The sequence below is a fragment of the Pipra filicauda genome, unplaced genomic scaffold (genome assembly GCF_003945595.2).
Source record: "Pipra filicauda isolate LSUMZ 115617 unplaced genomic scaffold, ASM394559v2 scaffold334_size1588553_pilon, whole genome shotgun sequence".
In the NCBI taxonomy this organism is placed as follows: domain Eukaryota; kingdom Metazoa; phylum Chordata; class Aves; order Passeriformes; family Pipridae; genus Pipra; species Pipra filicauda.
The window spans coordinates 873802-900891 of NW_024104459.1; the positions used below are offsets into that span (position 1 = coordinate 873802).

The window sequence follows — 27090 nt, forward strand, 5'->3', positions numbered from 1 at the left end:
ACACCAGCCCGCCTCTCTTTGCTTCTGTCCCGGTGTGCGCATCGCACCGTTCCGCACCTGCCCCGTCGGGGGACACCGCAGCGCACAGCACCGCTCCGCTTCTGTCCCAGCGGTGTGCACCGCACCGCCCCTGACGCCGTCCCGGCGGGGGGCACCTCCCCGGGGCCCGTCTTCATCTGCTTCCTCCTGCTCAGGCCGCTCTGTGCCAGCCCTGAGGGGGTAGCAGCTGCCCCTCTAATTTTGGGGCAGATCCTTGGCTCCAAGGGTGAATCCCTCTGGTAGAATGGCGCGCTTCACCGTCTGGGACTATGTGGTATTTGCGGCCATGCTGCTGATCTCAGCCGTCATTGGGGTCTACTACGCCTTCGTGGGAGGGGGGCAGAAGACATCAAAGGACTTCCTCACGGCAGGCCGCAGCATGAGTGCCCTCCCGGTTGCACTGTCCCTCACTGCCAGCTTCATGTCAGCCGTCACCGTGCTGGGCACCCCTGCCGAAATCTATCGCTATGGTGCCGTCTTCTGCGTCTTTGCCATCACCTACTGCCTGGTGGTGCTGTGCAGTGCCGAGATCTTCCTGCCCGTCTTCTACAGGCTGGGCATTACCAGCACCTATGAGGTAAGGTTGAGTGGAAGGAACCTTTCCCCAGCCTTTAGGGAGCTTGGGGGGATCTCATGCCTGCTTCTACATGTCTGTCCTCCATCTCTTCCTGCAAATCCCCTGCACTATCTGCTCTCCTGTGTCACCACACTCCTGAGAACAGGCTGCAACCGGCTCTGTCCCCAGGTCTGCCCACACTGTCTCTGCAGAGAGGAGATGCTCAACCCTGCTGTCTTGGCTCAGGAGCTGTGCGTTTGTTTCCTCACTCCAGATACTCAGTTCAGTAGGTGGATTAATCTTCGTGCAACTTGGATGGTGACAAGTCATTAATCATGTGTAATTAATATACCAAGACAGAGCACAAGAGCACCTACTATAGGAACCAGAGTTCTCACATCATGCTCCCTTCAGATTGGTTTCTAAGCCTAGGTGTAACCACAAAAGTCCCCTTTTGGCAGAGTATGTATCTGTGCTGTTCCTAGAGATTTTAGGGACACTCCTTGCCACCTGAGGCTGTTTACACCACTGAATGTCTTCATCATGCATATACAGGGAAGTCAGCAAGTGCTCTGTGTCTGTGAGCGTTCTCTTACTTCCACCAAAATAAGGCTGAACTGGTCTTCAGCTCAGCCTGTAAGTTAAACCTATAGCCATCAGGGCAGAGACATCTGGGGCGGTGGGACAATCACAGGTCAAGCCTGACTGTTTTGGGGTGGGGAAGCATCTGGTCAGGATTTTCTTCTGATTCAGAACATTGGTGCAACCTCTTTATCTTCCTGCATGAAGGTAGTTCATAGCTGCAGATTTCGAGGCAAACTGCTCTTTTGACAGAGGACTTTGGGAAAGGAGCATCGGTGCAGGTGAAAATCCTTGACTAGCTACTTTGGTCTTTAGCATTTTATTACACTGAACAGAGGTGTTGCAGCACTGGAGGCTGAAAACAAGATTTCTGTTGGTAGATTTAGATAAGGATCCACCAACAGAAATCTCTGGTGGCTTCCAATGTGTTTTAAACTACTAATCTTTGGACTGTCATGATGATACTTAAATAGGGCTCTTTTAAATAAAGGTTTATAATTATGACTGGAAGCTCACTGATTATCTTGGGGTTAAACCAGAGTAATGCACCTATAAAAGATACATCTTCTATTTCTGGACAGAGTTCAGAGTTCTAACAACTTTTTGTGTGTGTCCAGGGGTTCTGGGCTGCTTCCTTGTGTGGACATGCTCACAGATCACGTTTTAAATGCTCAGTTCACAAGTGAGCACTTTGAGATGCTTCAGTGTTGATTGAACAGATTGTCAGGCAAATGAGATGCCTCTTGTACAACCACACACCAAGAAGGTTGTTAGGGCAGATAGTGGGAAGAAATCTGTCCTACAGCATGACAAACTCATTCAGAGATTGTGTTGTCCCAGGCTAGACAGAAAAAATGAGGATTTCTGTTTCACAGGCGGCTGAATTTTGACTTACTAGTAAAATCTGGCAGGCTGCCTTGGGCAGCGCAAAAGGTGAGATTACCACTGAAAACCTTCTGCCCTCTCTCGCAGCAGTTTAGATGGATACACATAATATGCCAGAGTTTCCAAATCGACTTAGACTTAGAAATAGCCACAATGTTTTCTTTTTCTCTCTGATTTCACAACACAATTGGGTTTTGTTGTTTGCTGTTGTTTGGACTTGATTCTTGTGGATTTTTGTCCCTTCCAACTCAGGATAGTCGATTTTGTGATAATATATCCTGGTCTTTTCTGTAGACTCCATTGTATACTGAGTAACTTATGTCTACTTCACTTTCTTGTCTTATTACCCTGTGGTGAGGTCTGTAAAAAGATATCAAATCAAGTTGAAAGAGTTATCCATCAGGGTGACTCTATGAGTTTTGGCCATTCATGCAAATGTAAAAACAATGCTATGCTCTTTCTTTGTTGCTTATCGCTTCATTCTAGCGAAGTGATGGATTCATTCCTATCAATAGTGTCAATTTTCAATATAAACATTTGTATTTTCTTCTCTTTTGCAGTATTTAGAACTTCGATTTAATAAGTATCTACGCCTCTGTGGAACGGTCCTCTTCATTATACAAACGGCAAGTAAACCTTGAAGCTGTTCTGTGGTCCTCAGGGCCACCAGAATTATTTGGTTGAGTGTAACTGCTGTTTTCTCTGAGCAGCTGATGAGGTTACCAGAGTGCCTGGGTGGCTGAGAGCAGGAAAAACAAAGCCCTTTCTGCTCCAAAGTGGTGAGAGGCAGAGCAGATGCTGGGCTACCTGACTCTCGGGTCTCTGTGTGCACTGTTGAATACCCTGAGCAGTCACTTGACATTATCACCATGCTAAGAGATGAGCAACCCTTCACTGCAGGGTAGCAGTGTGAAGAGCAGTCATTCGCCTGCCTGCTGGAGAAACCCACAATGGGTTCAAAATATAAACATGTCCCAGTTATATACAGTGGCAGTTTTCATCCTCTGGTGTGTGGATTCTTGGAGTCTAACTAATTTTCAAGGGTCTGTGAAAGGTGATAAAACAAACTGTCAGGAGCTGTCATTTACTCTGCAAGGATCTGCACCACCACCACTGCAAAAAAACTAGGTATCTGCAAACTGAGAAGCAGAAAATTGCTGCCCTTGGGAATGTTAAACTAAAGCAGTCCCTGAAATTATTGCTGGTACAGTTTTCTGTATCTAGTCCATTCAGACAGTCAGTATGAGACCACAGTTTGTAAATGTCAGGGTGTGCCAAATGCACCAGAAATTAAAATGTGTTCTTTTCACAATTTTGAAGTTGAGTTTTGGGGTAATTCGGAGTAAGAATGAATATGCAATCAGAAAGCTTTTTAAGTAATAACCTTGCTTTCTGTCCGTTTTTAAAATTTTTTAAGGTGCACCAGAATTTACAGGCCAATCACACACACCAATAAGATGGTTCTCAATGCAGTGCTCATTACTTGTTTGAGCAGTGCTGCTTAGCTGGCATTTATGGATACACAAGCCCATAGGAAAACTAGAGTGCTAGCATGTGTGAAACCTGACACTGTTTCATCAGCATATGTGAAGACATCACAGTTGCGTAACTTGGAACAAGCTAAGCATAATCTTTGCTTTCAAAAATCAGAAAAGTAATTCTATGGAACTTAAATATGTGCTCAAGGAAATTAACTAAAGATCGGTAGGTGGCTTTCTCTGTTAAGCACTAACAACTTTACCTGAATAAATAAAACAATTGTGAGGAAAGAAAACCTCCCAAGATTTTAATGGTGTAATTTTAACTCTTCTGTGAATATTGGGATATAGGTAAAAGAAGGAAAAGAAAAGGATATGTAGTAGTACAACAACAGTAACAAAAACCTACTGAAGAATTGGCAAGATTGTATCAGTCCTATTTAAATTTACACCAAAATGTGACTGTAGTTGAGACAAATTTTAATTTCTGATGGTTCTGGCACTTATTTGCTGTGTATGAGAAAGCCGTAAGTTCTCATGCTGAATCCTTTGAATTAGCAGTAGAAGGAAAAAGAATTGGCTTGATGGCTGCATCCAAAGTGTTGCAGCCAACAATGGGGATTGTTCAACCTGGAGAAGAGAAGACTGCGGGGAGACCTTATTGCAGCCTCTCAAAGGGGGCTTATGAGAAAGGTAGAGAGAGACTTTTTACCAAGGCCTGTAATGACAGGACAAGGGGTAATGGTTTTAAGCTGAAAGAGGGTAGATTTAGAGTGGATATAAAGAAGAATGTATTTGCAACAAGGATGGTGGGACACTGGACCAGGTATCCCAGAGAAGTAGTGCAATGCCCCATCCCTGAAAGTGTTCAAAGTCAGGCTGGATGGGGCTCTGAGCAACCTGATCTAGTGGAAGGTGTCCCTGTCCACGGTAGGGGAGTTGGACTGGATGTTTAAAGGACCATTCCCACCCAAATCCTTCTAAGATTCTATGACTCAGCAGCACATATTGACAGTCACTATATGGACTGCAAATCAACATTGACTGGGCTTGACAGGTGTCAGCAGCTGCCTGTGAAGTGATGCATCTGGTTCTGAGGATATATTTGCCAGGGACCGGTCAGGAGTGGCAGCTTTCTTGTAATACAAGCTATATATGAAAATCTAGAGAGGACTCATGGCAATGAGAGAAACAAGCATGGACACACAGAGGCAGGGAGTAGAGTACAGGTAGGAATAACTATTTCCCCAATGGCCTCACTATCCTTTCTGGCATGTGCTTGTATCAGGTGTGCATCAGGGGCCCAGCACAATTAGGTTAGACTGGGTGAAGCAGCTTCTCCTTATTAGTTTCCTCCTATAGCTGGAGTACTGCTCCTTCCATTTACCTCTTGGCTCCATCCCCAGTGTTGCCACTGGCCATTGGTAGAGCTCTACCTTGGGGACTGGATTCGATCTGCTCAAAAGCCACAGCAAGTAATCCAGTGGTTAGCAATCCTGCTCTGGTTTACCACTAGTGCCAGACTGTAGGGAGTCTGCCTAGGGCAGACTCTACACTTGCAGGAAGGGCAGAGGCTCACTGAATCCTGGATGACATCTGATTCTGCTGGTTTTCCATGCCCAAGTCCCACCGCTGTAAATCAGGGAGTCAGAAGAGTCCAGCTGTGGAAGGCTGATGCAAGTCAGCTCAGGACCTGTCTGTGATCTAGATCTTTGAATCGAGACCACTGACCTTCACAGAAGTCATCTGCACATTGCAAGCTATATTCTTCTGACCCATATCACAGCTGAACTTGGGGCAGTAATAACAGCGATAAAAAAGGAAACAGGATTTAAAAATACGCACAAAGAAATTGTAGAGGATATCAGTGTATGAATCCCATTGTGCCCACAAGAGTAGATGGAGTAGCTACTTGATTTGTCTGTATCTTTACTGTGGCTGAAAATATAAAGCTGCTGATAATCATGTATGGCTTCATCTCACAGGATGAAGGTTATAATTCCTTATAACGCTATCCGTAACAGCTAGCTGCTGTTGTATTTTGTATTCTTACTCACATGCATTAGAGCTGTATACTGAAAGGCATATTGATCCCAAGACTGAGAAAATAGATAGTAATAGGTTCCTTGGCAAACCACATGTAAACCTCATTAACTTTCTTTTCCTCTTGTTTCCTTTTGCAGTTTTAAAGGAATAAAATAAGTTAATTATGAAATCCAGGAGAAGATGAAGAGGATTTTGTATTTAAGAGTCCCTGGTATTTGTTTTAGTAACACTTGGCTGTGAGACTGCAGAGCTTATTAGTCTCAGTCATTCATCTTCTAATTGGAATTATTTGCCAACAGTTACAAATTTAGGAAATATAGACTACCTAAGTACTTGAAAAGAAATAATCTCAAGAAGCTATCACCTTTCCAGGATTTTACATTTATTTTGATCTTTAATCTTCTTTTTCCTTCTAGACTTTATACACTGGTATTGTCATTTATGCTCCAGCTTTAGCACTAAATCAAGGTAAGATGAATATACTGCAACTGTTCTTCTACTGATATATTTTTTTTCCTGCATATAGTACTGGTATCCTTTTTTTTTTTTTTGGTAATGCACACCTGAAAATATAGCTCAAGTCCTGACTGTAAGTCTTATGATGGGAGCTCTGTAATCCTAGTCCTTTAATCCCTACCTGTAAAGAATTACAGAAAAGATTTAGAGGAAAACCTCCACTCATTTGCTCTACCTCTGATGCAATACCTGTAGTTAATGGGCACATTCAGAAAAGTTAAGGCTTAAGTAAATTTTGAAGGCAATGCAGACACTAAACATGAAATTAATTCCTCTGGTTAAGTGCTCTTCTTCAAGATGAGGGCGAGGCAAAAGTTCTGTAAATATGGTTTTGGACTTCCTGGAAATGTCTCTCATTTTGCCAGGAAAACCAAACCAACAGAAAAGAGATTGTCAACTTAAGATATTTGTTGTGATATTTACAAAATTAAATATTTCCATTTTCTGCTTCACAGTGACTTTTTGGTTTGAAAATGAGCCACATTTATTTCTAAAAGAGTAAAAAGCTTTTGTATGGAGCCAAATTAAACTTTTAATCTGACAAAATTAATTTGTCTGTTTGGCAAGATAAGGGAATAATAAAATGCAAATTAAAAATTAATCATTTTGGCTAGAATCAAGTCACAGTTTTTCTGCTCATTGGATTTTTTTTTTGGCTTTTTGCTTGAACAAAATGGAAGAAAAAACACAACACTGTCTGTACTGGTCTTCTTCAGTGTGTGCACTCACAGGTTTTACGTCTTTGATGTTCGTATTTGCCTTGCATATACATAGGAAACCAAGCTATGATTTCGCTAACTCCCAACTAGAAGAATTTACGTTTTTCATTAGTTTCATTGCTGTGGTTCTCATTAGCCTGAACTGTCTGTTGGGGAGTCCCCTGATGCCTTGCCTGACACCACACAAACATGCCAAGCTGGGGCAGTAACAGCCTGTATGTCATCCACAGCACAGTATTGTATGGTGTAAATATACTACCCTTAAGAGAAAGAAGAATGAAAAAAAGGCTTTTAGTCTGATGCATTTCTTCCAGATCATGCTTGACCGACCTTGCCTCTGTGGAGAACACCTATTCTGTTTACTTGCATAAATCCCTGCCTAGGGGCTCTGTGGTGCTACCCAGGTGCTTCAAGGAAGGACATGTATTTTAAAATCTTCCTGAGTTGGGACCTACAAACATATTGGCTGTGTTGTCTGGTAGTGTTCACATTAAAGACAAATAGTTTCTTAGATCCTGAAATATATCTAACTTTTTAGCAGTTTCCAAATCTGTTACAACTGTTTCGTTTTTAGAACTGGTTAGGCCAAATCCCCTGGTTTAGACACACTAATCTTTTCATTGCCATTTTTACCTCCTACCTCTGCATTTAACTTATTTCTAACTTTTTTCAGCAATGACATTGAGGGTGAAAAATCAACCTTCAGTGTTTTGTCCCCAGTGCCTCATTCATGCTGGTGCCATTTCCCTCTCTTTCAGTCACTGGCTTCGACTTGTGGGGTGCAGTGGTGGCGACTGGCGTGGTCTGCACTTTCTACTGCACGCTGGTATGTGGGCCCTTTGGCTGAGAAAAATCTCTGTTCCTTTCACTGCTCACATCAAATATGGAATTTATTAGATAGCGGCCTAATAATCAGGTTACCACCTGGAAGTACATTTCACAGTGTAGATCTGACCAGAGGGCCGTATTCACCCAGGGGCATCTCTGGATGCATTGGCAATCACTATGTGACTCAAACCTTTTCTGTTTTGATACATTCAAACTTCTGTTGTGGCTGAAAGAACAGTAAAAAGATAGATTTCCCTTCCTAAAAATCCTGTGATTTTTCTTCTGATCTAGTAGAGTTTTCCTGTGTAATTTGTCAATTTGTAATTTGTCAAACAACTTCTTATTGCAACTGTAACAGTCCTGTCTGTTATTGCATAGAGCCACTGAAAATAGCACGTGCCACATGAACAGATTGGTCTTCAAATTAGTGTTAATTGACCAAGTGTTGGATTAAATCATGTGTATTTTTATTCCATGAATGGTATACCTTCTGGAACTAGTACTACTGAATATATATAAATAAGATGAGCACTGTCTGCAAATTTATCTTTTGATACAAACTTCTGAATCAGGCTATGTGATGAAGAAAATACTGGATTAAACTATGTGTATGGCCAAAGTAAATGCTACTGCACTTCAAAAAAGGGCCAGGATGTCCTGAATAGGTTCCAGAATACAATCCTAAAGACAGCAGTACACAATTAGTTCTATTAAAGAAGAAGATGAAATTCATCTATTATACATCATATGAACAGTAATGTTTCTGTTAGTTGAATGTGAGTACAAGGCAAGAGTGCTGCTGCCCTGTTGTATCTGATATGTGCTGTTCCTCATGCAGGGCGGTCTGAAGGCAGTGGTGTGGACAGACGTTTTCCAGGTTGGAATCATGGTTGCTGGATTTTCATCTGTGATTATACGAGCTGTGGTGGTTCAGGAGGGAATTGGACGCATTGTAAATGATTCCTACCATGGTGGAAGATTAAACTTCTGGGAGTGAGTTTGTACTTGCAGATGATGTGCCTCTTTATTCCTACAAATAGAGCCCATGTGATTGTGAAATTGAACTGCTATTGAAGGGAGAGGAGGAGAGGAGTTGTGACCCAATTTTTATATATTTTTAAACAAGCTTACCTAGTTTGAGGGATATTTTTTATGTTTTAGACCATGCAAAATCTTGTAAAGAGAAAAACCTTTTTACTTTGTCAAGTAGTTGTTTTAAGGATATATTTTGGATTCCACTGAAAGAGAATGGTGAATAGAAGAGGACAGTTGTATTTTTACTTACAATTTGAAAACAGCTGATTTGGCATTTGAGCTACTGAATGAAAACAAATGGGAAAATAATGGGTTTTGCCTAATCTGAAAAAGGGAAGTATTTTTCTTTTCCCTGAAAGATACAAGTATTTAATATTTGTATACTTACATATGTTTAATAGTATTTTACCCTCCTTTATTGTAACTAATCATAGCCTAAAAATATAATTTTACAAGTTCAAGAATATTCAGTCTGACAGTGTTGAACCAAAAACCGCTTTAAGTAAACAGGTTATTGTACCTTTGATGAATATATGATTCCTCTGAGAAACTTCACTAAATGCTATTAATGAAAGTTTAGTGCGAGAAGTATTACGATTTTTCCTTTGTCTGTCAGTTCACAATATTAATCAGATTGGTCTGTAAAATTTTTCACCAAGTTCTTCAGTAAGTAATTCATCTGTGGGTATTTTTTTCTTCTTGCAAACAGTAATTTTTTTCAATTTGTTCAGCTGATTTGCAGTGGTTATACTGCATTGCTTATTCTCACAATCATAGATTCACAGATGGAAAAAGAAAAGAAATAAAGGCATGTAATAGGTGAAATAGTATTACCACATTCACCAAAAATTAAGTTTATTGCTATATTAAAGTGTGATTTAAAAATAATAATTATTTATGGCCATGTAAAATCTGCTATTTACTTAGAGCTAAACTAGCAAAACGTTTTACAGAGGCTCTGTCCACAAAGGTTGGGCTTGCAAACACACCTTTATACTGGTGTTAGACTGATGTCCCTCTAGATAAGCAGGCATATTACACTTTTTACTGGAGCATCATTTCATCACAACAGTCACAGGCATCATAGAACTTTGCTTAAGACTGTAGTTTATAGGCAAATAAATCTGTCCAACTTCACCTTTGGACAGATCGGAGTGTTTCACTGGCTTAGGATATCAGCTCTGAGTTTTAAAATTTGCTTTCTGTGATTTCACATAAAGATAAGAGTATCTGAATGTTCAAAATCTGGCCAAATTAAGCAAGTTTGTATTAGAACAAGCATGGAGTAATTTTTTCTTCTAAGCATATAAGGTCTTCACATAACAAGATTTTATATTCTGAATTTGTTTTCTCTTTTTCTTCTCATTGTAGCTTTGATCCCAATCCTTTGCAAAGGCACACCTTCTGGACGATTGTTATAGGTGGGACTTTCACGTGGACAGGTATATATGGGGTCAACCAGTCTCAAGTCCAGAGATACATTGCATGCAAAAGCAGATTCCACGCAAAATTGTAAGTCTGCCTGCAGTCACTGTCTGAATTTAGCAGTGACTCTTCTTTATAAGGGAGATTTTTCTAAAAGGAACATGGGGTTCTTTTGTCCATACAAATTTCATTTATAAAGTGTAACAACTTTTGCCTTCTGTTTTGTGGACCAGTAGAAGACAAATGGGCACAATAAGTACTGGTATTCAAATTACATGTGATTGCTGTAACATTCAACTTTGCGCCTGAGTGCTTTGCTGTGCCCAGTATTCTTGCATAGAAATAGGTGCATTAAGTTTATGTCCAACCTAAAGACTATATATAAAGTACTTGTGCTGAAGTCATATCAAGACAGTATTTTGAATTGCTGTTCTACTAAACCTAAGTCATTGTGTGCGGATTTTGCATAAGTAAAGATTAAAAAATTTTTCCTTAACAATGAGTATAGGCATGAGAAAATGCAGAAATGTCTTATTCAGTGATAAAATTGCTGAGGAATCGTGTATTTTGGGTTCATAATAATCATGACTTTTTTTTAAGGATTAACTATGCAAACTGGCAGAAGGTTCTGTTTTCTTTGAATGTAAACATTTCTGATGAGCCTTTACTCTAGAACGGAGTATATCTACTAGATCTGTTATTTTACCTTTATCTTTAGTATCATTCCATTAGTTCACAGCTCAGGATTTAAGAATTATTAGCGATCTCATGAAGTCCATTTTTAGAAGAAACATAGAAGCACACATCATAACTATAGTCCCTATACATTCTATGGTACAGTGGCATACAGAGAAGGAGTTTTATAAAGGCTTTCACTTCATAAAGTTAGCAAAATGCCCACAAAATCACGCACAGTTTACAACTGAAATGTTTTGGTTATATCAATAAAGAAAATCTACTTTTCAGCCATTCATGCTGCAGACAGGAATGAGTTGATGCTTGTTATCAGGCACAGCTCCAGCATTCACTGCAAGAGTGCCAACACACCAGATAGCTTCCACAATCTCTGACACATGGGTAGGTTCTAGGTTCTCGACACCGCAGAGGCAGGAGGTACATCCCACATCTGTAATGCTGCCTGGAATGATTGCATATGGGAGAACAGCCACATACATTGTGCCAGATTTGTGTGCCAGTGAGGCTGTTCTTCCCTAGCACCTGCTCCATGTAGGGCTGTGCCTCTCTCTCACACTCTCCCTACTGTCTTTGCAAGGAGAGACACCTCCAGGGCATCCCAGAAGCAGAGAGTGACTAAAGGAAATCTGGCACCATCGCAGCTTCTGGGTAGATTTTTGAGCTGTTGTGGCAGCTTTGACTGGGACTGGAGGCTATCTATTTCTGCAGGGGTTTGGATGGGATTTATAGCTCATACCATATTAACAGTGGCACAGCCTTAATCAGTATAGTCCTGTCCTGCTGGCATGGGTGGTTGGACTCCATGGCATCATCTCGCTTGTGCTTCGTTTGTGCGGGATATTTCCCCTGCATGGAGAAATCATTTTGTATAATGGTTGCAGCTTGTCACAACTATAAACAATGCCATTCTGTGGTGACTATCTAGTTCATTTGCAAATGTAATTAGACACATCTGGCAGGTCATGCTGTTGGCCTGTATCTCTTATTGCCATTTAACCTGTACATAGAAATGAAAAATGTCATTAGGTCAAAGTAATAGGGTTTTGTACCCCAATGACATTTACTGTAAGGTTTCGTAAGAGAAAGCACAGTAATAAAGCAGAGCTGAGAAAATAATTCTTTCACAGATGCAGGTTTTGGGAAGGCCTTTAACAGTGACACAAGAATAGGAATTTTCTCAGGCTTTGGGAAAGGATTTCACCCCACTCAAGAAACACACCAGTAGGTATGAGCACATGCTGTCGTCCTCAAATAATCACTAGCCAAACTGAACATAACGCTTCTATCTGAACCATAGTAGGCACTCAGAGCAGGAGAGCTACACTGGCAGAAAAATATGGGTTACTAACACGTTTTTCTCTGCTTTCCTTTCAAGGCCATCTGGCATGCCTCAGTGCCAAAGTCTTAGAGCCAGACTGAAACAAACGATTGAAAATAAGCCTTACACAGTCACAGTTCCTACTTTGGCCAAACTCCACCCCATGTTACTCATGCAGAATAAGTGGGAAAACCTCCCTCCAATAGCGCTACAATTATTATACTCCAGTGCTTAGTCATAGGGTGTACCATGAGCTAGGATGTAAATCAGAAGGAAAAAACCATCTCTTTTTTCACTGCCAAACACTGATGCAGTTTAAAAACAAGAATTGCTGGATTCCGACAAACAATTTATTTTGCTTCCTTGTGTTTCTCTTGTATTTCTAATCTTTGCTAGAGGTTCTAGGCTGATTCTGCTATTACATCTGTTCAAAAGAGCTGGATTGATTTAGCTCATTCATTAAATTTTGTGCTAAATCAGCTTCTGAGTGTTGTATATCAGCGTAGATTATGCCAATGTAGGAACAGCTTCAGCTAAATAGATGCAAGACATCCAAACAATGTGTAAGCATCTAAGAGAAGAAGACTACTTCATTTTTACTAAATTAGGCTGGAGAGAAATTTAAAGGGCTGCTGGTGCTGTGTTTAGACCACCCCTAATAGCAAATACAAAGCAAAAATGCAGTTTTCCATACTATGTGTAAATCAGCTTTTATTTGTGTAGGTCTTACATAAGAGCTTATACTGTGCTTGCCAGCTGATAGTTCAACTTGTTAATCTACATTATGCCATTCTGAAAATGTCCATTTCAATGCCCAACAAGGCCTATAAAGTTAGGTTTACCTCTTCATTCATCCTGCTGGTCCTCTAGAGCAGTCCAAAGACTGGTGCCCTTCACCTTCTTAGTAATCAAAAGCACTAAAAGGCCTCCTGAAGCATTGCAAGCATGGATGTATTTACACAGAAACCAAAAGTCCTCCCAGAGGAGATCTTAGCAATTGGCACAGGTCCAGGGTATGTGGTCTATCAGGTAGTTAAATCGCTATCAGTGATACACAGATAACTGGGAGAAAACTGCTGGAAAGGAACGTTGTTTTTCAAGGCCAAGCTCCCAGTGGGTATGTTTGCTTGAACTGGCCACCCTAGGTGAAAAGAACTTTGTGATCCAGGAGTCACCGAGAGCATAGAAACATTTGAGAAGACTGAAAAGTTAGATGGGAGGCAAAAGCCCTCTCTGGGTGAGGAGAAGAAGAATGTGTTTTTCACTGCCAGTAGAAGCTGCCTGTTGTGTGTGGCAAAAGCAGCATTAATGCCTGATGAAAAGGCATTTCTGGTCTCACCATTAGCTGAACCTGAAGCTCCCCTCAGGATGTGGAAAGGTGATGGGGTATCTGGATGATACTAGACTCCAAGTTGGTTAGTTACTAAAGGGTTTAGTTAGTAAGGCCCTGAGGTTGCTGACAAACCTCTGCTTCCTGGAAGTGGCAGCCATAGGCAGCTCCAGACAAGGTTCCAGGTCCCAGTACCTCATTGCTGCCTCTCACAGAGACTGTCTCAGGAAATGGAAGATCTGTAGCTTTACAAGGCAACTCCAGCATTATATAAGCCCTGCACTACAGCTCCAGGAGTGCTGGTGCTGACTAAAAGGTATCCCACACTTGAATCTGGGGCACCCCGCCTTATAAATCTGCTTAGGGTTTGTCAAGGGGTGTGGCATGGGGGAAGGAGAATCCTCTGACCTGCTGCCTGCATTATACAACTCATACACATGATGAAACATGGTGATTGCCATATCACTCCCATCATCTCCAGAGCAGGCTTTGTCAGGGACTGAGCCTCAGACTGCGCCACCAATACCAGAAGTGTCATTTGTACATTTAGAACTGTGATCTCACACCAGGTGAAATGCTGGGAGTCACTCTTGCTGGCAGGCAGTCACCAACCAGGAGGTCTCCTCAGTGCAGGAATGGGTGTGTGCTTGCTTGGCACTGACGGGGTCTTTTGTGGGACATTGAGCTCTAACGTGATGCATGTTTCCATGTTTGCATGTATGTCGATGCAGGTCCCTCTACATCAACCTGTTGGGACTCTGGGCAATAATGGCCTGTGCCGCACTGTGTGGGCTGGCCCTCTACTCCATCTACAAAGACTGTGACCCATGGACAGCCAAGCAGGTGTCGGCACTCGACCAGGTAGGGCCCCAATTTTGGCAGAAAGTGGTGAGAGGGCATCCTTCATCTGCAGCCGTAAGAACCAGACGGAGGCAGTTCAAGAGTCAGGGGGTTGGGAATAACAACACGCTGGAGTCCTGTATTGGGCGAGTCTGTAACACCAAGGAATTAAGCTGAGACCACAGTGGGAGGAAATACCCTGGAGAAAGCAGCAGGTCCATCCTTGTCACTGTTCAGTCCCTACATCCTCCAGCTGTGCTGGAGCTGCAGGTCCCTCAGTGCTTGCTAAGGAGGGCAGCAGGGAGAGCAGCACTGTAGAGAGTGCTCAGTCCACCCTTCTCTGCAAATGTTTGGGTTTTTCACCCAAAATGGGCCCAGGAATGTCAGCATTACATGAAACCGCTTTGAAGAGAAGTGAAGGGAAGAGGCTGGAGCAGCAGTGCCCTTGTGAGTGGCTGTGAGTCCTGGTGAGCTGCTTTGTGTCACCCAACCTAAATTGCTCTGTGCTGATGAAAGCAAAAGCCTTTTCAGACTCAAAACATTATCGTGACAAAAGCATACACCTGGAGAAAGGCTATCAGCAGGCAGTTATTCACTAGTGATGCAACATGCTTCCCTCCTTCAAAGGAGAGCTGGGCAATCAAACTGTGCTGCAGAGAAACCACCTCATCACAGATGGCAACCTCTCCCTAAATAGACCTTGAGCAGCAGACTTACCTGAGGAATAAGAGTTCTGGGAGCCCATAGACTGGCCAGAGTCAGGGTCCATGGAAATCAAATGCCTTTTATTTGCATGTTTAAGGCTAAGATAATCACAGGCTCTGGATAACGCTCCAACGTACAGTAAGCTAGAAAGCCAGGAGAAGAGCACAGACAATGGAGCACCTGAGGCGGGACTACCTGGTCTTTAAGGGAAAAATAAAATGAGAGCCAAGGTGGAAACCTGAAGGAAATTAAGTTGTTCCTGTCAGTCAAATTCTTTTGGTAGAAACTGGAAGCAAAATACTAAGAAGACCAACTTGTCTGTGAAAAAAAATGGTTCTCAGGAAGAAAATCTTAAAATTCTTCTCTCTCTTTCCAGCACTCAAATGTTGCAAAGGTCAAAAAATATCTCACAATTTCCAATAACGAAATTGTTTTCGGGTACCTTGAGGTTATTGGACTGTATATAAAAACCTTTTTGTGGAGTCAACAGCAGAAAAAGTGTCTACCGTGGCATCCAATCCCCTCAACAGACTACCTGCTGCCCAACACTAGCTTCCTATACCATTGTCACTGGAAACAAAGTTTTCTCTGTAGAAAACCAATAATCGGAGCAAAATGGGACATTAAAAATTAGAACAGCTGGACAGAATGCCAGTGAGAAGGTCTATTCACAAAAGTAATACAGTGATAAAATGAAAAATTAGGGCAAGATGATAATACTTCTTACTCTGAATTTTGCAGCTAATGCCATACCTGGTGCTGGATATCCTGCGCGATTTTCCGGGAGTGCCAGGGCTTTTTGTGGCTAGTGCCTACAGTGGGACATTAAGGTAATTTAATAATTTAGAAACTACTATCTTTCTTCCTTTTTTTCTTGGAGCTAAAGTTCCATTTATATTAAAACTTTAGTATTTCAGTTTTTTCTTGCAAATTTTTATTCTTCAAAAAAAGCACTATAACATCTCTGATGATGCACCTTAAAAATCCATAGTTTCCAATAGTGCTGCTCTGAGGTCCTAGGACTCAAAGCTGCTTGGATTTCCCTATTAACATGAGGAAACGGCTAGCTACATGTGATGTATATCACTAACAAATCCCCCTTTCTGTGCTGTGCTTTTAAAGCCCCTGTGCTATAGGAATTTTTGAGTATTATAAATGGGTAGTTACACCAAATAGCTACAATTTGGGGAAATTTCCTACTGCTTGTCTTTAATTTTCCAGTTTCAAATCTGCATAACATAAGCCATCTGCCTTTCCTCACCCCCGATCTTTAGAGTTTTCTTTTCCAGGGTTCCTGGGCTTCTGATTGTTTTGAATGAATCCCATGAAACCACGATCACTATATATTTTTACTGTAGGAGACAAATTGATACCCTTCTACTCCATAGTGTGAAGCGTTTTGTTCTGCTTTCCCAAGGAGTACCTTTTAGGAAACATTGTCTATCCCAAGGAATTCTTTGAATAGGCAGATAAAAATGAAGAAACTTATGAATGTGACACCAGAATAAACTTTCTTGTTCTGAGTACTTGTAGCTACATAAATAGAGGGAACAGCCAAGATTGTTTTCACATGCTGAAGAAAAGTTGGTGGCTTGCAAGAACAAGGTACACAGACACAAGATCATCGGTCTGACTTTGTGCCTTAGGAGTGCTGGTTTCTCTGACCCCACAGGGAGCCTACAATAGTTCATCAATTAGATCCCTAATTTTTAGATGACCATAATTAGGTTATCTGAATCCTCCTCTCAGAGTGAGTTCAAAGTAAGTAAGTGGGAATTTTACCTTCATAGATATATACTGTAGATCATTTATGAAGGTATAACATATACGAGTAGTGTTTACAGCTTAGGCATAAATATTTTCATTGACTTCTCCAGGCCCAGGTCAACTTTTCATCAGAATTTTCTTCGTCTTCACCAAGAGTAATTTTTTTAAACAATTTTTGTAAGCTATTAACTGCATTACCTGGAATAATAAGTTATTTTGACCAATACAGCAGTTACATTAGTTTTCTGACACTGTTCTAGACAGTGGCAGTTTCTCTCTGCCAGTAACCCACCTGTTATCTATGATTTCAGCTTCTAAGATAAAAAAAAATTATATAAATCTTGCCTTCTGTAGTACGGTGTCCTCCAGCATCAATGCTCTGGCTGCCGTGACTGTTGAAGACCTCATTAAGCCCTACTTCAGATCGCTCTCTGAAAAGAAGTTGTCATGGATTTCCATGGGGATGAGTATGTCTGGAAAACATCTTTTCTGCTTTTGCTTTATGAAGTGAGGGCTTGATTCAGATCTCTCTTATGATAGTGTAAGTCAGGAGTAAATAATTCACAGTAGTGGGACTATGTTGGTGCAACATCTGGGGGAGACGAGATCACCTGCGTAGGTCTTACACAAATGGGGAATAAGTGAGTTTAAGAAAAAGAATCTTGTTAGGTCTTTAAGCAGGAAAGATGCACTGCATCTGTGTTCAGTATTGATTTGCAATACTACAAACCCAAATGTCTTAGCTATTTTTCTTTCATTTGTCAAAAATGAGAAGCATAGGAAACAGTTTTCTAACAAACCTTTTGAACTGATACGCAAGCAATAGCATTGTATTCCAGAAATATTCCAGAGAATGAAAAACTTCACATCTTCTCTGATATACTCTTAGACTGTCACTGTGTTTAGCTCCTCTGCTTAATGTAGCTCAAAGAGGATCAAAACTAGGCTGAGCAGATGGTTTAAATCTGTGAAGTGCAAGTGCCATGTCTGCTAGTTGTACTGTCTGTGTCCAGCTGCAGGTGTAGCCCAGGAAAGTGTTTGTAGTAAGCATGGAAATACCACAGTTCCAACATGGTGTCACAGGCCATACCAGTGAGCACAACATACTGATGGTAGGGTAACAAGTATTAAATATTTTCACCTGAGGGAAGTTTCTTAAACATTATTGCAAACAATGCTTATGCCAAAATTGTTGTTTGTCATACCATGAGTTGCCTGACACATCACATTAAACAGTGGGATTAACATATTGCTTATGCAGTGAAACTCATCAGGGACGGAGGTGGAAAAAACAAGTAATCCAGTTTTATGGGTCCTGGGAAGACACTCTATATCCTGGTGACCCAGGATGTTCTTTGTCATGGTGCCAGCTCCCAGTAATCTACCAGCATTTACTTTTTTGCTCCAAAGACTTTAGACTGAGAAGCAAAAATCATGCCCTCAAAATAAGAACAATGACCCAGGAGATTAGCTGAGGAATATAAATAATACGTGTTATTGCCACTATGACTAATCCTTATGGCTGCCATTTAGTAACTAATCTTTGGTACTATAGAGGAAGAAGATTTTGTCAAGTTTGCATGTTCTCCTCTTAATGTAAGCAGAAAGCTGACCTTTTGGCCAATTCAGGCTCTCTTATTAAAAATCTAGATACTAGCAGGTTTATCTTGTAGATGTCGAGGCCATGCTGGGTTAGACATAAACCTTTCTACTGGTGATTTTCAAACTTTGGCAGATTTGCGCATTGTTTTACTTTTCCCACACAGGCCTGTTTTACGGTGGAGTCTGTATTGCTATGGCTGCAGTGGCATCTCTCCTGGGAGCCTTGTTGCAGGTAAGTGTCAGACAGCTTTTTCATGCCCATGTTGAATGATCCAGAATGAATTATGTAAGAAAATAATTGCTGGATACCATTATGAGGTTAGTTTTATTCTTCATTGGGTACTGACCTCAAACCACCCATGGCTCAACCTCTGCTTTAAGCACCCGTGTAACTATACCTGGCAGCTGAGTACACATCAGTTAAAAAAATTCTCATGATTTCTTTCTCAATGTCTTCCCTTCTTGTCACTTTGGAGGCTTTGCCTCTTGTGCACAGCACCTGATAGCAGACTCCCTTCCTTCCTCAGGCAGCACTCAGCATTTTTGGCATGGTCGGTGGTCCCCTTTTAGGATTGTTTGCCTTGGGAATCCTCTGCTCCTTTGCAAATGGAATTGTAAGTAGAAATTTAAAGACCTGTTTGTCCAAAATTTTTTGACAATTTTGGGCATCTCCTTCATCCTCTTCCACCAATATATTGGGCAGCACGGAGATGTCTTTGGTACTTCCCGTGAGGACATTACACTTTGCTCCCTTTCTTCTTTTTCCTAAGGAAATGATGAATAGGACTGTATAGACTCTTAAATTTCCATCCCATGAAGAGATTTACATGTCCAGAAGGGGGAAAATATTCTGAATAAAAATGGAACTATGACAAGGATTTATTAAAACCATAGTTTTAGAAGCAGGGAACAATGCATCTTGACATGTAGCTGAACAACCAATAGGCTGAGAGAATGCTGGCCTGTCTGAGCAAAAGGGGGTCAGGCTGGAAAAATGAGACCTAAGGGCTTGCAGCCCAAATTGGGGTATTTTCAGAGTGCTTCAGTATTGTGAGATTATAATTTCCAGAGGAAAACACTATTCCATCAAAAAAGGATGTTACGAACTTTGTTAATATGGTCCATGGGATAGTCTGGCAGGCTTGCTATTTAGTAATCCTGAGGTGTTCACTAATCACTAAGCTTTGTCTCTTTGCAGTTGCAAATTTTATATATATACTAAAGTACAAAAAAAAAATAATCACAAGGTGTCAGCCAAAAAATCCACCTATGCCTGATGTAGGAGAGAGTTTTCACAAAAACAGGTCAGGTAAGAAAATGGAAAAATTGCTTCTGTGTTTGTTCAAGGAGGGTCTCAGATAAAGCAGGATTTTCCCATATACTATGCAGGCCAAAGTTATCCTTTGATTATAAAGACCTAGTGGCCAAATAAAAAGAGGTATGCTCAGGATCTGTGAGTAAACATTGTATGTCCCAAAAGGGGAATGAAGTAAAGTCCCCAGCTCTTCCCAACTGTATATTTAATTTCTACAGTTTAGATTATCTTGACTGTTTCTTACTTGTCTAGTTGTTTCTTTCAAAATCCTTATGCTTTTCATGTAAATCCAAGTTTCATTTTTTATTTTGCAGGGTGCATTTGTGGGTCTTGTCAGTGGCTTCGCTATTTCACTTTGGGTCGGAATTGGATCTCAGATTTATCCTCCACTCCCAGAGAGGACCAAGCCACTATATCTCTCAACTGCAGGCTGTAATATATCTTCAGGAAATATAACATCAACAGAAATTCCATTAACAACAATATTCAGCACACCAACTGCAGAGAGGTATATGAGTTCATCAAGTGCAATCAGCAAATGTGTAATTGTTTTAAAGCAACACAAACATCTGCAGAGCATTTGGGTTATTATAACTATTCCTCTCTGGTTTACCTACCATGCTATTTAAGATGCAGAAGTTTCTTCTGGGTTTTTTTTTTATTTTCCTGTGAAAATGAAGTTTGTCTGAGTTATCACAGAACAGAAGTCAAAATGAATCTTCCTATTGATCTGAAAAGCTTCAATTCAATATTCGAGTCTAAAGGCTTGGATATGCCTTACTGTGAACCACAGTGTTAAACAAAAATAACATTTATAGTTATTAGATTAACTTCCACAGACTGTCACATAAATTAAAGGAGTACGCATTTAAAGGGCAATTTGCCAGTTTAACAGCTCTACCTACAGCAACTTGTCTATGCAGAATAGTTCTATTCAGGAAGTTCAGAAGTTGTAATCCATACAAAGGACACAACACAAGGAATTTCCTCCATTCTTCAATTACCATATGTCTTATTCTGGACAATCACAATTAAATTAAACAGTTATGAATGGCAATATAGGGAACAGCAGGAACAGAAAGAAACTGAACAAAGACATTTGTAGGGTTTCCAAATCCTTACCCCTTAGAGCATTGCACAGTCAAGAGGTACCCTGATACACACATGAGTGCCCAGCATCCAGCTTCATATACTACACCTCTTGCATGAGACCTCCAGCATTGCTCCTGACTGCAGGGAAGCAGCTGTTGTGACAGAGCACACAGTCAGGGAGAACAAAACAAGGTGTAGACAGTTGCTCTATTGTTTCTGGCTGTTTAGGGCTGTACAGGGTTGATTTCCTCGTGTGTTTTTTTTCTGTGTCCCTTCCTTTAAATAACCTCACCCTTCAGAAAGAAACAATCCCTTAATCTGGATAACTGGAGTGTTCAACTGTGCCCTTGGTTCATAACAAAGACAGGACTGTCCTGTTTCACCTGCTCTGTCTCATGCGTTGCCTCACTGTACTGACCAGCCTCCTTTCTTGCGAAGGAACCTGTCCTATGAATTTTGAAACAAATTTGCAATGCACATATTATTGTATGGAGGTAGTTCAAGATTACCAGGCTGTTTGGTTCAGAAGAAACTCTGTATTTATAGACTGTCTGGAAACAGACATTTTCAAAGTGCTTGGAACAGGAAAGAAAGATTAACACTTTTTCTGCTCTATTTCAGGCCTGCCCTGGCAGACAACTGGTATTCCTTGTCTTACCTCTACTTCAGCACACTTGGGACACTTATCACAGTGTTTGTGGGAATAATTATCAGCCTCCTAACAGGTACTATTTCCAAAGCTGTGACTGAATGTGTCTTAGATCTCTGTCAAACTAAGACAACCAGAGAGCTGTCATTGCCACAGGAAGTGCCGTTGACCTATTGCAAGCACTGTGTTACCATCCTAAATGTAATTTCCTTCCCTCAGCCCTTCTGCATCCCATTCTTGGTTTCTGCTTACAACAAAAGTTACTTCAAGTTTCTGAGGAGAAACAAGTTTTAGCATATTTGTAAACCTGAGGAGAAAAAAAAAAAGTGTAAGACATCTGTCTTTCCTGTTTTATTAGATGCCAGCAGAGGCTGGAGGTTTAAGGGTTGTCCCTGAACATCAACAACTCCAAGCAAGGACAATACACCCATGCTTCTAGAGGACAAAAGCACTTTTACTTTCAGTGAGTTCAGAGCACTCAAGGGTTATTGCCTGCACCTATGTAGTGCATGCTTTTCACCACATTCCCCGAGAATGTGCCTAAGAGCTGCATGGCTATGTTAGCTTCTTTCTGTTTCCCCGTCCTTTTGTGCAAGGGAAAAAGCAGCACCCCATGGGTAAGAGTGAGGACTTCAGCTCCAGCCTGTGGCCTCACTACTTTTGCATCCAGGTGAGATGCAACATGCACTTGTCATCCACCTCACGCATGGCAGAAATATCAAAAAAGCAGCTGCTTTCACAGCTTTACCCAGTATCCCCAGCCGGATTCCTATGACAGCCCTAAACTTCAAGGCTGTTAGATTTCTAACTTTTGGTCTGATCCACAGCTATGAAACTCCAAACTCAGCAAATAAACTCACTTCCATTAGCTTCCCTCTGCCTTGCAACTAATAAGTACAAGCTACACTTTTACCCTTTTCCTTTTAAGTTTTTATAAGATTTGCTCCCCACTTTCTTCCAATCTCATGCTCTTCCCATTGCTATAGTGATGCTGGTAGCCAAATTTTGCTTTTTACCAGCTTGGGATCAGGTTACTTACAGGCCATGAAATAAAGCCTGAAAACCAGACAACTCAGTGAATCCAGATGAGGAATACTGAGCCTAAGAAACAGAAACATAAAAGAACTTACCCAACCACAATGTCACCCTACTTCTTGTGGAGCAAGATCCCATTTAAGCCTCAGGTGGCAAGCAGAGCTAATTCCCAACGCTTACATCTCCTTTATTTTCCTCACAAGGATAGATAATCTTCCATGCCTTAAAAATGCCCAAACATTCCGTTAACCTTCATCCCCCCACATTATGGCTGCCCTTAAATAATTCACTATAAAAATTGCTGGTGAGTTTGGAGACAGGAGTCTTGCTGACAAGGAGCTGAGAACTGGGGCTCAGGGCCCAGGGCAGCACAGCTCCTGGACTGGCAGGGTAATCCCAGACATAATCATATGTGATTCATTCTTTTCTGATCATTGGCAGATTCTATGTTTTTTTCCAAAATAGGAAATCTGAGGAGGACCTAGGACGCTGGGAAATGGCTAAGGCATTTCAAATAGACCTTGAGGGATCATTTTATATATTGGGAGGTGCAGGATATATATCTTTGTAAAGAAATTACTGAAACCTGTCTGTTTTGCAGGAGGACTAAAGCAGAACACGGATCGTAAATTCCTGCTGACCAAGGAAGATTTCCTGTCCAACTTCTCCCGATCTAAATCAGAGACAGTAAGTGTAATTGTGCATCTTTGATTTAAATCAATCTTTCCTCCCGTGGACAAAGCCAAACAGTCTTCATCTTGCTTTTTTCCCACCAGGATGAATAGCACCTGATGCTGCCTGATATGACTATCTGCTTTAAGGCAGTATCAGAGCACAGGGTTGGTAGGAGTAAGACAACTCCGATAGGCGAGGAAGCTATGTTTTGCCACAGCTTGACTTCAGTCAGTAACAGAGCATCAACTGAGAAAAGGGACAGTTGTTCTCTATGTTTCTGCTAAAATACTCCCTAACTAGCCTCTTGGAAGATGCCTCAAGGCACACTTTGGATTCATCAAAGCTTCCTTTGTTTGTAGACGTATGTTCTCTAAAGTCTGGATTTTTTTGTAGCTTTGGCTACTGTTTGAGAGAAAACATTTCTAGTCAGTGTATCTGTTTCCTACCTCCCTCCCCAAGATAAAAGAAAAGGGGAGGCATTATTGGGTAATAACATCTCTTAGAAGGGACAATACAGGAGAATTTTTTTTTTCTAAATAAACTACAGATCAGTTTTCAATCAATATCATCAGCTGAACATTCAAGCTTAGCTTTGTTCAGTGCTTTTCAGGTGCTGCACTATAGGCAGTGATTGTATCTTTGAGGTGGTCCAGCTTACAAACTGTTTTTCCTCTATACTGACAACTCCTTTTAGTATGATCCTATGTATTTCAATTTTGGGATAAGAAAACCAGAACACCAGTGAAAGAAAGGGATTTTTTTACCATGCTATTGTAATGCTGTTTACCCATGTCAGTACTGGAGGCCAGCTGTTGAGTTACTGTTATTCACTGTCTTTAATGGGCCAACATCTGTTTCCACTATCTGGGAATTTAATTCTGGAAGTCTTTTGCAAAAAAAAACAATCCACCACCCACATGGACGCTAATGTCCACAGCCATACTTATTTTATGGCTGGAGTCAGAAAAAAGTATGTCTTTTATATGGCTAAGAGCTGGATAACAAGTGGTTTGGCATCACAAATAATGCAGAAAGTTGTTGAGATAAAAAAGACAGGGTGAACTGAGCAACTTTCTGCACATGAAAAGCTCAACATCCATTATGTTTAACAGAAATGGAACATCAAAGCAATGATGCATGTTAATCTGCTCTTCCTGTCAAAAATGGGGCAAGGATGAAGGGTTGGGAGTAAAGAGCTCAAAGACCTGGTATCATTAGACATGAAAACAGCAATTAGAACTTTGGACTCCCAAAGCCACTTCAGCCAATTTGCAGGACAAGAACATTTTATGTGACAAGAACATTTTACACAACTAGTACCTTATGCAATAAGAAACTTTCCATGCCCCTGAAAAATACCATCTACTGCAATGAGTAAGTGTTTGTGCTCTGTCAGCAGCCAACATGTGTTTTCCTGCAAGGCACCCTGTATGTCAGGACTGACTGCTGGCATGCAGGTCAAAGAGAGGAAGACTGTTCCTTCTACTTCACAGCACAGCTTTTGTCTTTTGTTTTTTAGCCAGAGAATGTGGAAGTGTTGAACTGTAAACCATTTACCATGGCAGACGAAGGAACTGATAATCCTGCTTTCAGCCACATTGAAATGGATGTTGCAAGTGATAAGAACAAAGTCAATGGTCTTCATATGTGACACAAGGCAACGTCAGCCCACGAAGACAGTTTTCCTCATGCAAAGCACTGTTGACATTCCTGTTCTGGGTCGGTTACCAGCTCTGCTTGGGTCATGGGCAGGCATCTGCAGAGCTTTGTGGCACCGTTGCCCTTGTATGACCTTGACATTAGTCAAGAAAGGAATCAGGTCTTTCTTGTACTTCCTCACTCTGGATCTTGGTGACAGGGTTTAAGGCAATGTTTCTATGTGAAATATTTGCCAGATATTCTTGAGCCTCCTGGAAAATACCTGCTTTCAATCTCATTTCACCCTCAGAGTAAATTTTGTATTTGGGAAGAGTGCTATTCCCCCAGACATGGCTGTTTTTCTGGTTTGTGTTTTTCTTTTGTCTTTTAAGGCATTGAAAGTATTAAGAGATTAGGGTTGTGGGACTATCAGATTGCAGGAAACAAGTGTTCTTTTTTTTTGGTACAGGAGCTGTATTTAATGCCATCTGGTTACTTTGTAGAACTGATCCTGAGAGTGTATTTATTTTGCTGGTTTCATCATCTGTTTGTTTTTTATTAAGCCACTTGTTCCTTGGTTACCTGCATCTCCTCCTCTGTGCTCACTGCTGGAAGATACAATAGTGACTTTGTTGGTGGGTAGAGGCAAGAGTCAGTACTGTCGTCCCCTTCACAGTCCATCTCCCTCTTCTACCCTATCTTGCCCTTACAGAGCTTGTGCTTATGAAGGAAATGAGTTATTGGGATTTTTATTCAATACCATAGAGCAGAACCACTGTATTCTTCTACTTCATGCCCAACGTGCCAGCCTAGGATTGCTCTTGCTCTGGACTGGGCATAGTGTGGCAGAGATGTTAATAAAGAAGAGGGCCCTTTTGGCTGTACTGGACAAGAGGGAAGGCTGCATCTGCAGTTGCCACTGCTGTTATCTCCAGAGCTGTGAGCTGAAACTTCACGTACTCATTTGTATTCAGGCAGTCCTTGTATCTCTGGGGATTCACGTCAAGGTTGGTTCAGGCAAGAGCACACTGTGTGTTTTGGCAGGCAGGCAAAGCCACCTGCACAGTTCCGAGGGACAGGGAAGGGATCACAGAGGATGTCATTTGGTGAAGGCTTCTCCAGGGCTGCAGGCCATGGAATGGCTTGTCATCTGGTTGGACTGCCAAGAGAAGCTGAACAGCTTCTGTGCACAGACCCTGCACTGTGCTGGTGTTTTGGGAGGGTGAAAGCCCCCACTACTTCCTTCTCCTGCACACTCTTTGGTACAGCAGGGAATAGATTCTGACTCACTGTGTTGGTTTTGTACTTCAGACTTTTACTATGGGTACACAAGAATGTTTAAAACTTCTCTACATCAGCAGAATCAAGCTGGAAAATAAAAGCCATTGTGGGAAAGTTGAGCTGTGAAGCCTAGGGAGCAGTCATGCTTGAGAATCAAGTGAAAAACTGATGGCATGTCTTAAATGCTTTCTAAAAGTTATGCTGCATTTGTGCCAAGTACTGAACTGCTGTAACTTGGAATATGATGCAGTGCTAGCTTATCTACCTTGACTGGGGCCCTTTAGCATCTATATCAATTTTTTTCTGTGTCCCTGTGACAGAGGGCATTTTATGATCTACTGCGTAAGATGAACTGTCAGGATCAGAAAATATGAGGATGAAAAAATGGGCTCCAAGGACCAGACCTCTACTAGAGGGGAACAGGGCACTGTGTGGATGTCACCAAGGACATGACTCCCTTGGCTAACCCAGCACAAAACTATGAGACTGGGGCAGGTTTCCCCTTTACCTCCTGAAGCACTGGTTTGCATGATCTAATCGAGTTTAGGACCCTTGTCTCACATTCCTCTGCTGCAGCTCTGTGTTCAGGTCATTGCCTAAAGCTGTTGTGTGGAAGGGGTATGAGTGAAGAGATAGATCTCACGAGTTATGTCTTGTGTCCCTATATCTAGGATCTGAGACAAACAATAGCTTCCTGAATAAAGTCTCCTGAGATTCGGGACAGGAATCTCTCTGTTCTGAGACTGTCCTAGTCACTCTGAGACGATTAGCCCATTGACTGAATGAGCTGGATATGCTTCTAGAGTCTCAGAAGACAACTGCCTTGTCTTGTTCAGCCTTGTACCTTGTCTTCATGACAGAGAAATAGATATGGCATTCTGTGGTATGGAATAATTCTTGAGCCTTGGAATATAATTTTTACTTACCAGGTACTTTCAGCCCACAGATCTGAAAAAGGGTAAGTATTGGTATCTCCATGCTGTTGCAGAGTGCTGAAGTGGATCAGTGTGCCTCTGTGTACCTGTGCTTTGTGAGAGA

General features: G+C 41.4%; 1 protein-coding gene across 1 annotated transcript; it reads left to right on the top strand.

Moving 5' to 3' along the window:
• The first annotated feature begins 221 nt into the window (after nucleotides 1–221).
• On the top strand, nucleotides 222–25860 carry SLC5A8 (solute carrier family 5 member 8). The gene is made up of 15 exons (XM_027739177.2): nucleotides 222–616; nucleotides 2623–2688; nucleotides 6003–6054; nucleotides 7580–7647; nucleotides 8488–8642; nucleotides 10056–10196; nucleotides 14185–14314; nucleotides 15740–15828; nucleotides 17120–17232; nucleotides 18532–18599; nucleotides 18895–18981; nucleotides 19997–20190; nucleotides 21396–21499; nucleotides 23060–23145; nucleotides 24653–25860. The coding sequence occupies exons 1-15, from the start codon at nucleotides 284–286 to the stop codon at nucleotides 24782–24784; spliced, it is 1818 nt and encodes a 605-aa protein (XP_027594978.1). The 5' UTR covers nucleotides 222–283; the 3' UTR covers nucleotides 24785–25860.
• The last annotated feature ends 1230 nt before the right edge of the window (nucleotides 25861–27090 follow it).

Excerpts from the sequence above, each read along its gene's own strand:
- SLC5A8 (XM_027739177.2), top strand. The coding sequence starts at position 284 with ATGGCGCGCTTCACCGTCTGGGACTATGTGGTATTTGCGGCCATGCTG. Across the intron at positions 2,689-6,002 it reads TCCTCTTCATTATACAAACG|ACTTTATACACTGGTATTGT; the intron begins GCAAGTAAACCT and ends TTTTCCTTCTAG. Across the intron at positions 6,055-7,579 it reads AGCTTTAGCACTAAATCAAG|TCACTGGCTTCGACTTGTGG; the intron begins GTAAGATGAATA and ends CCTCTCTTTCAG.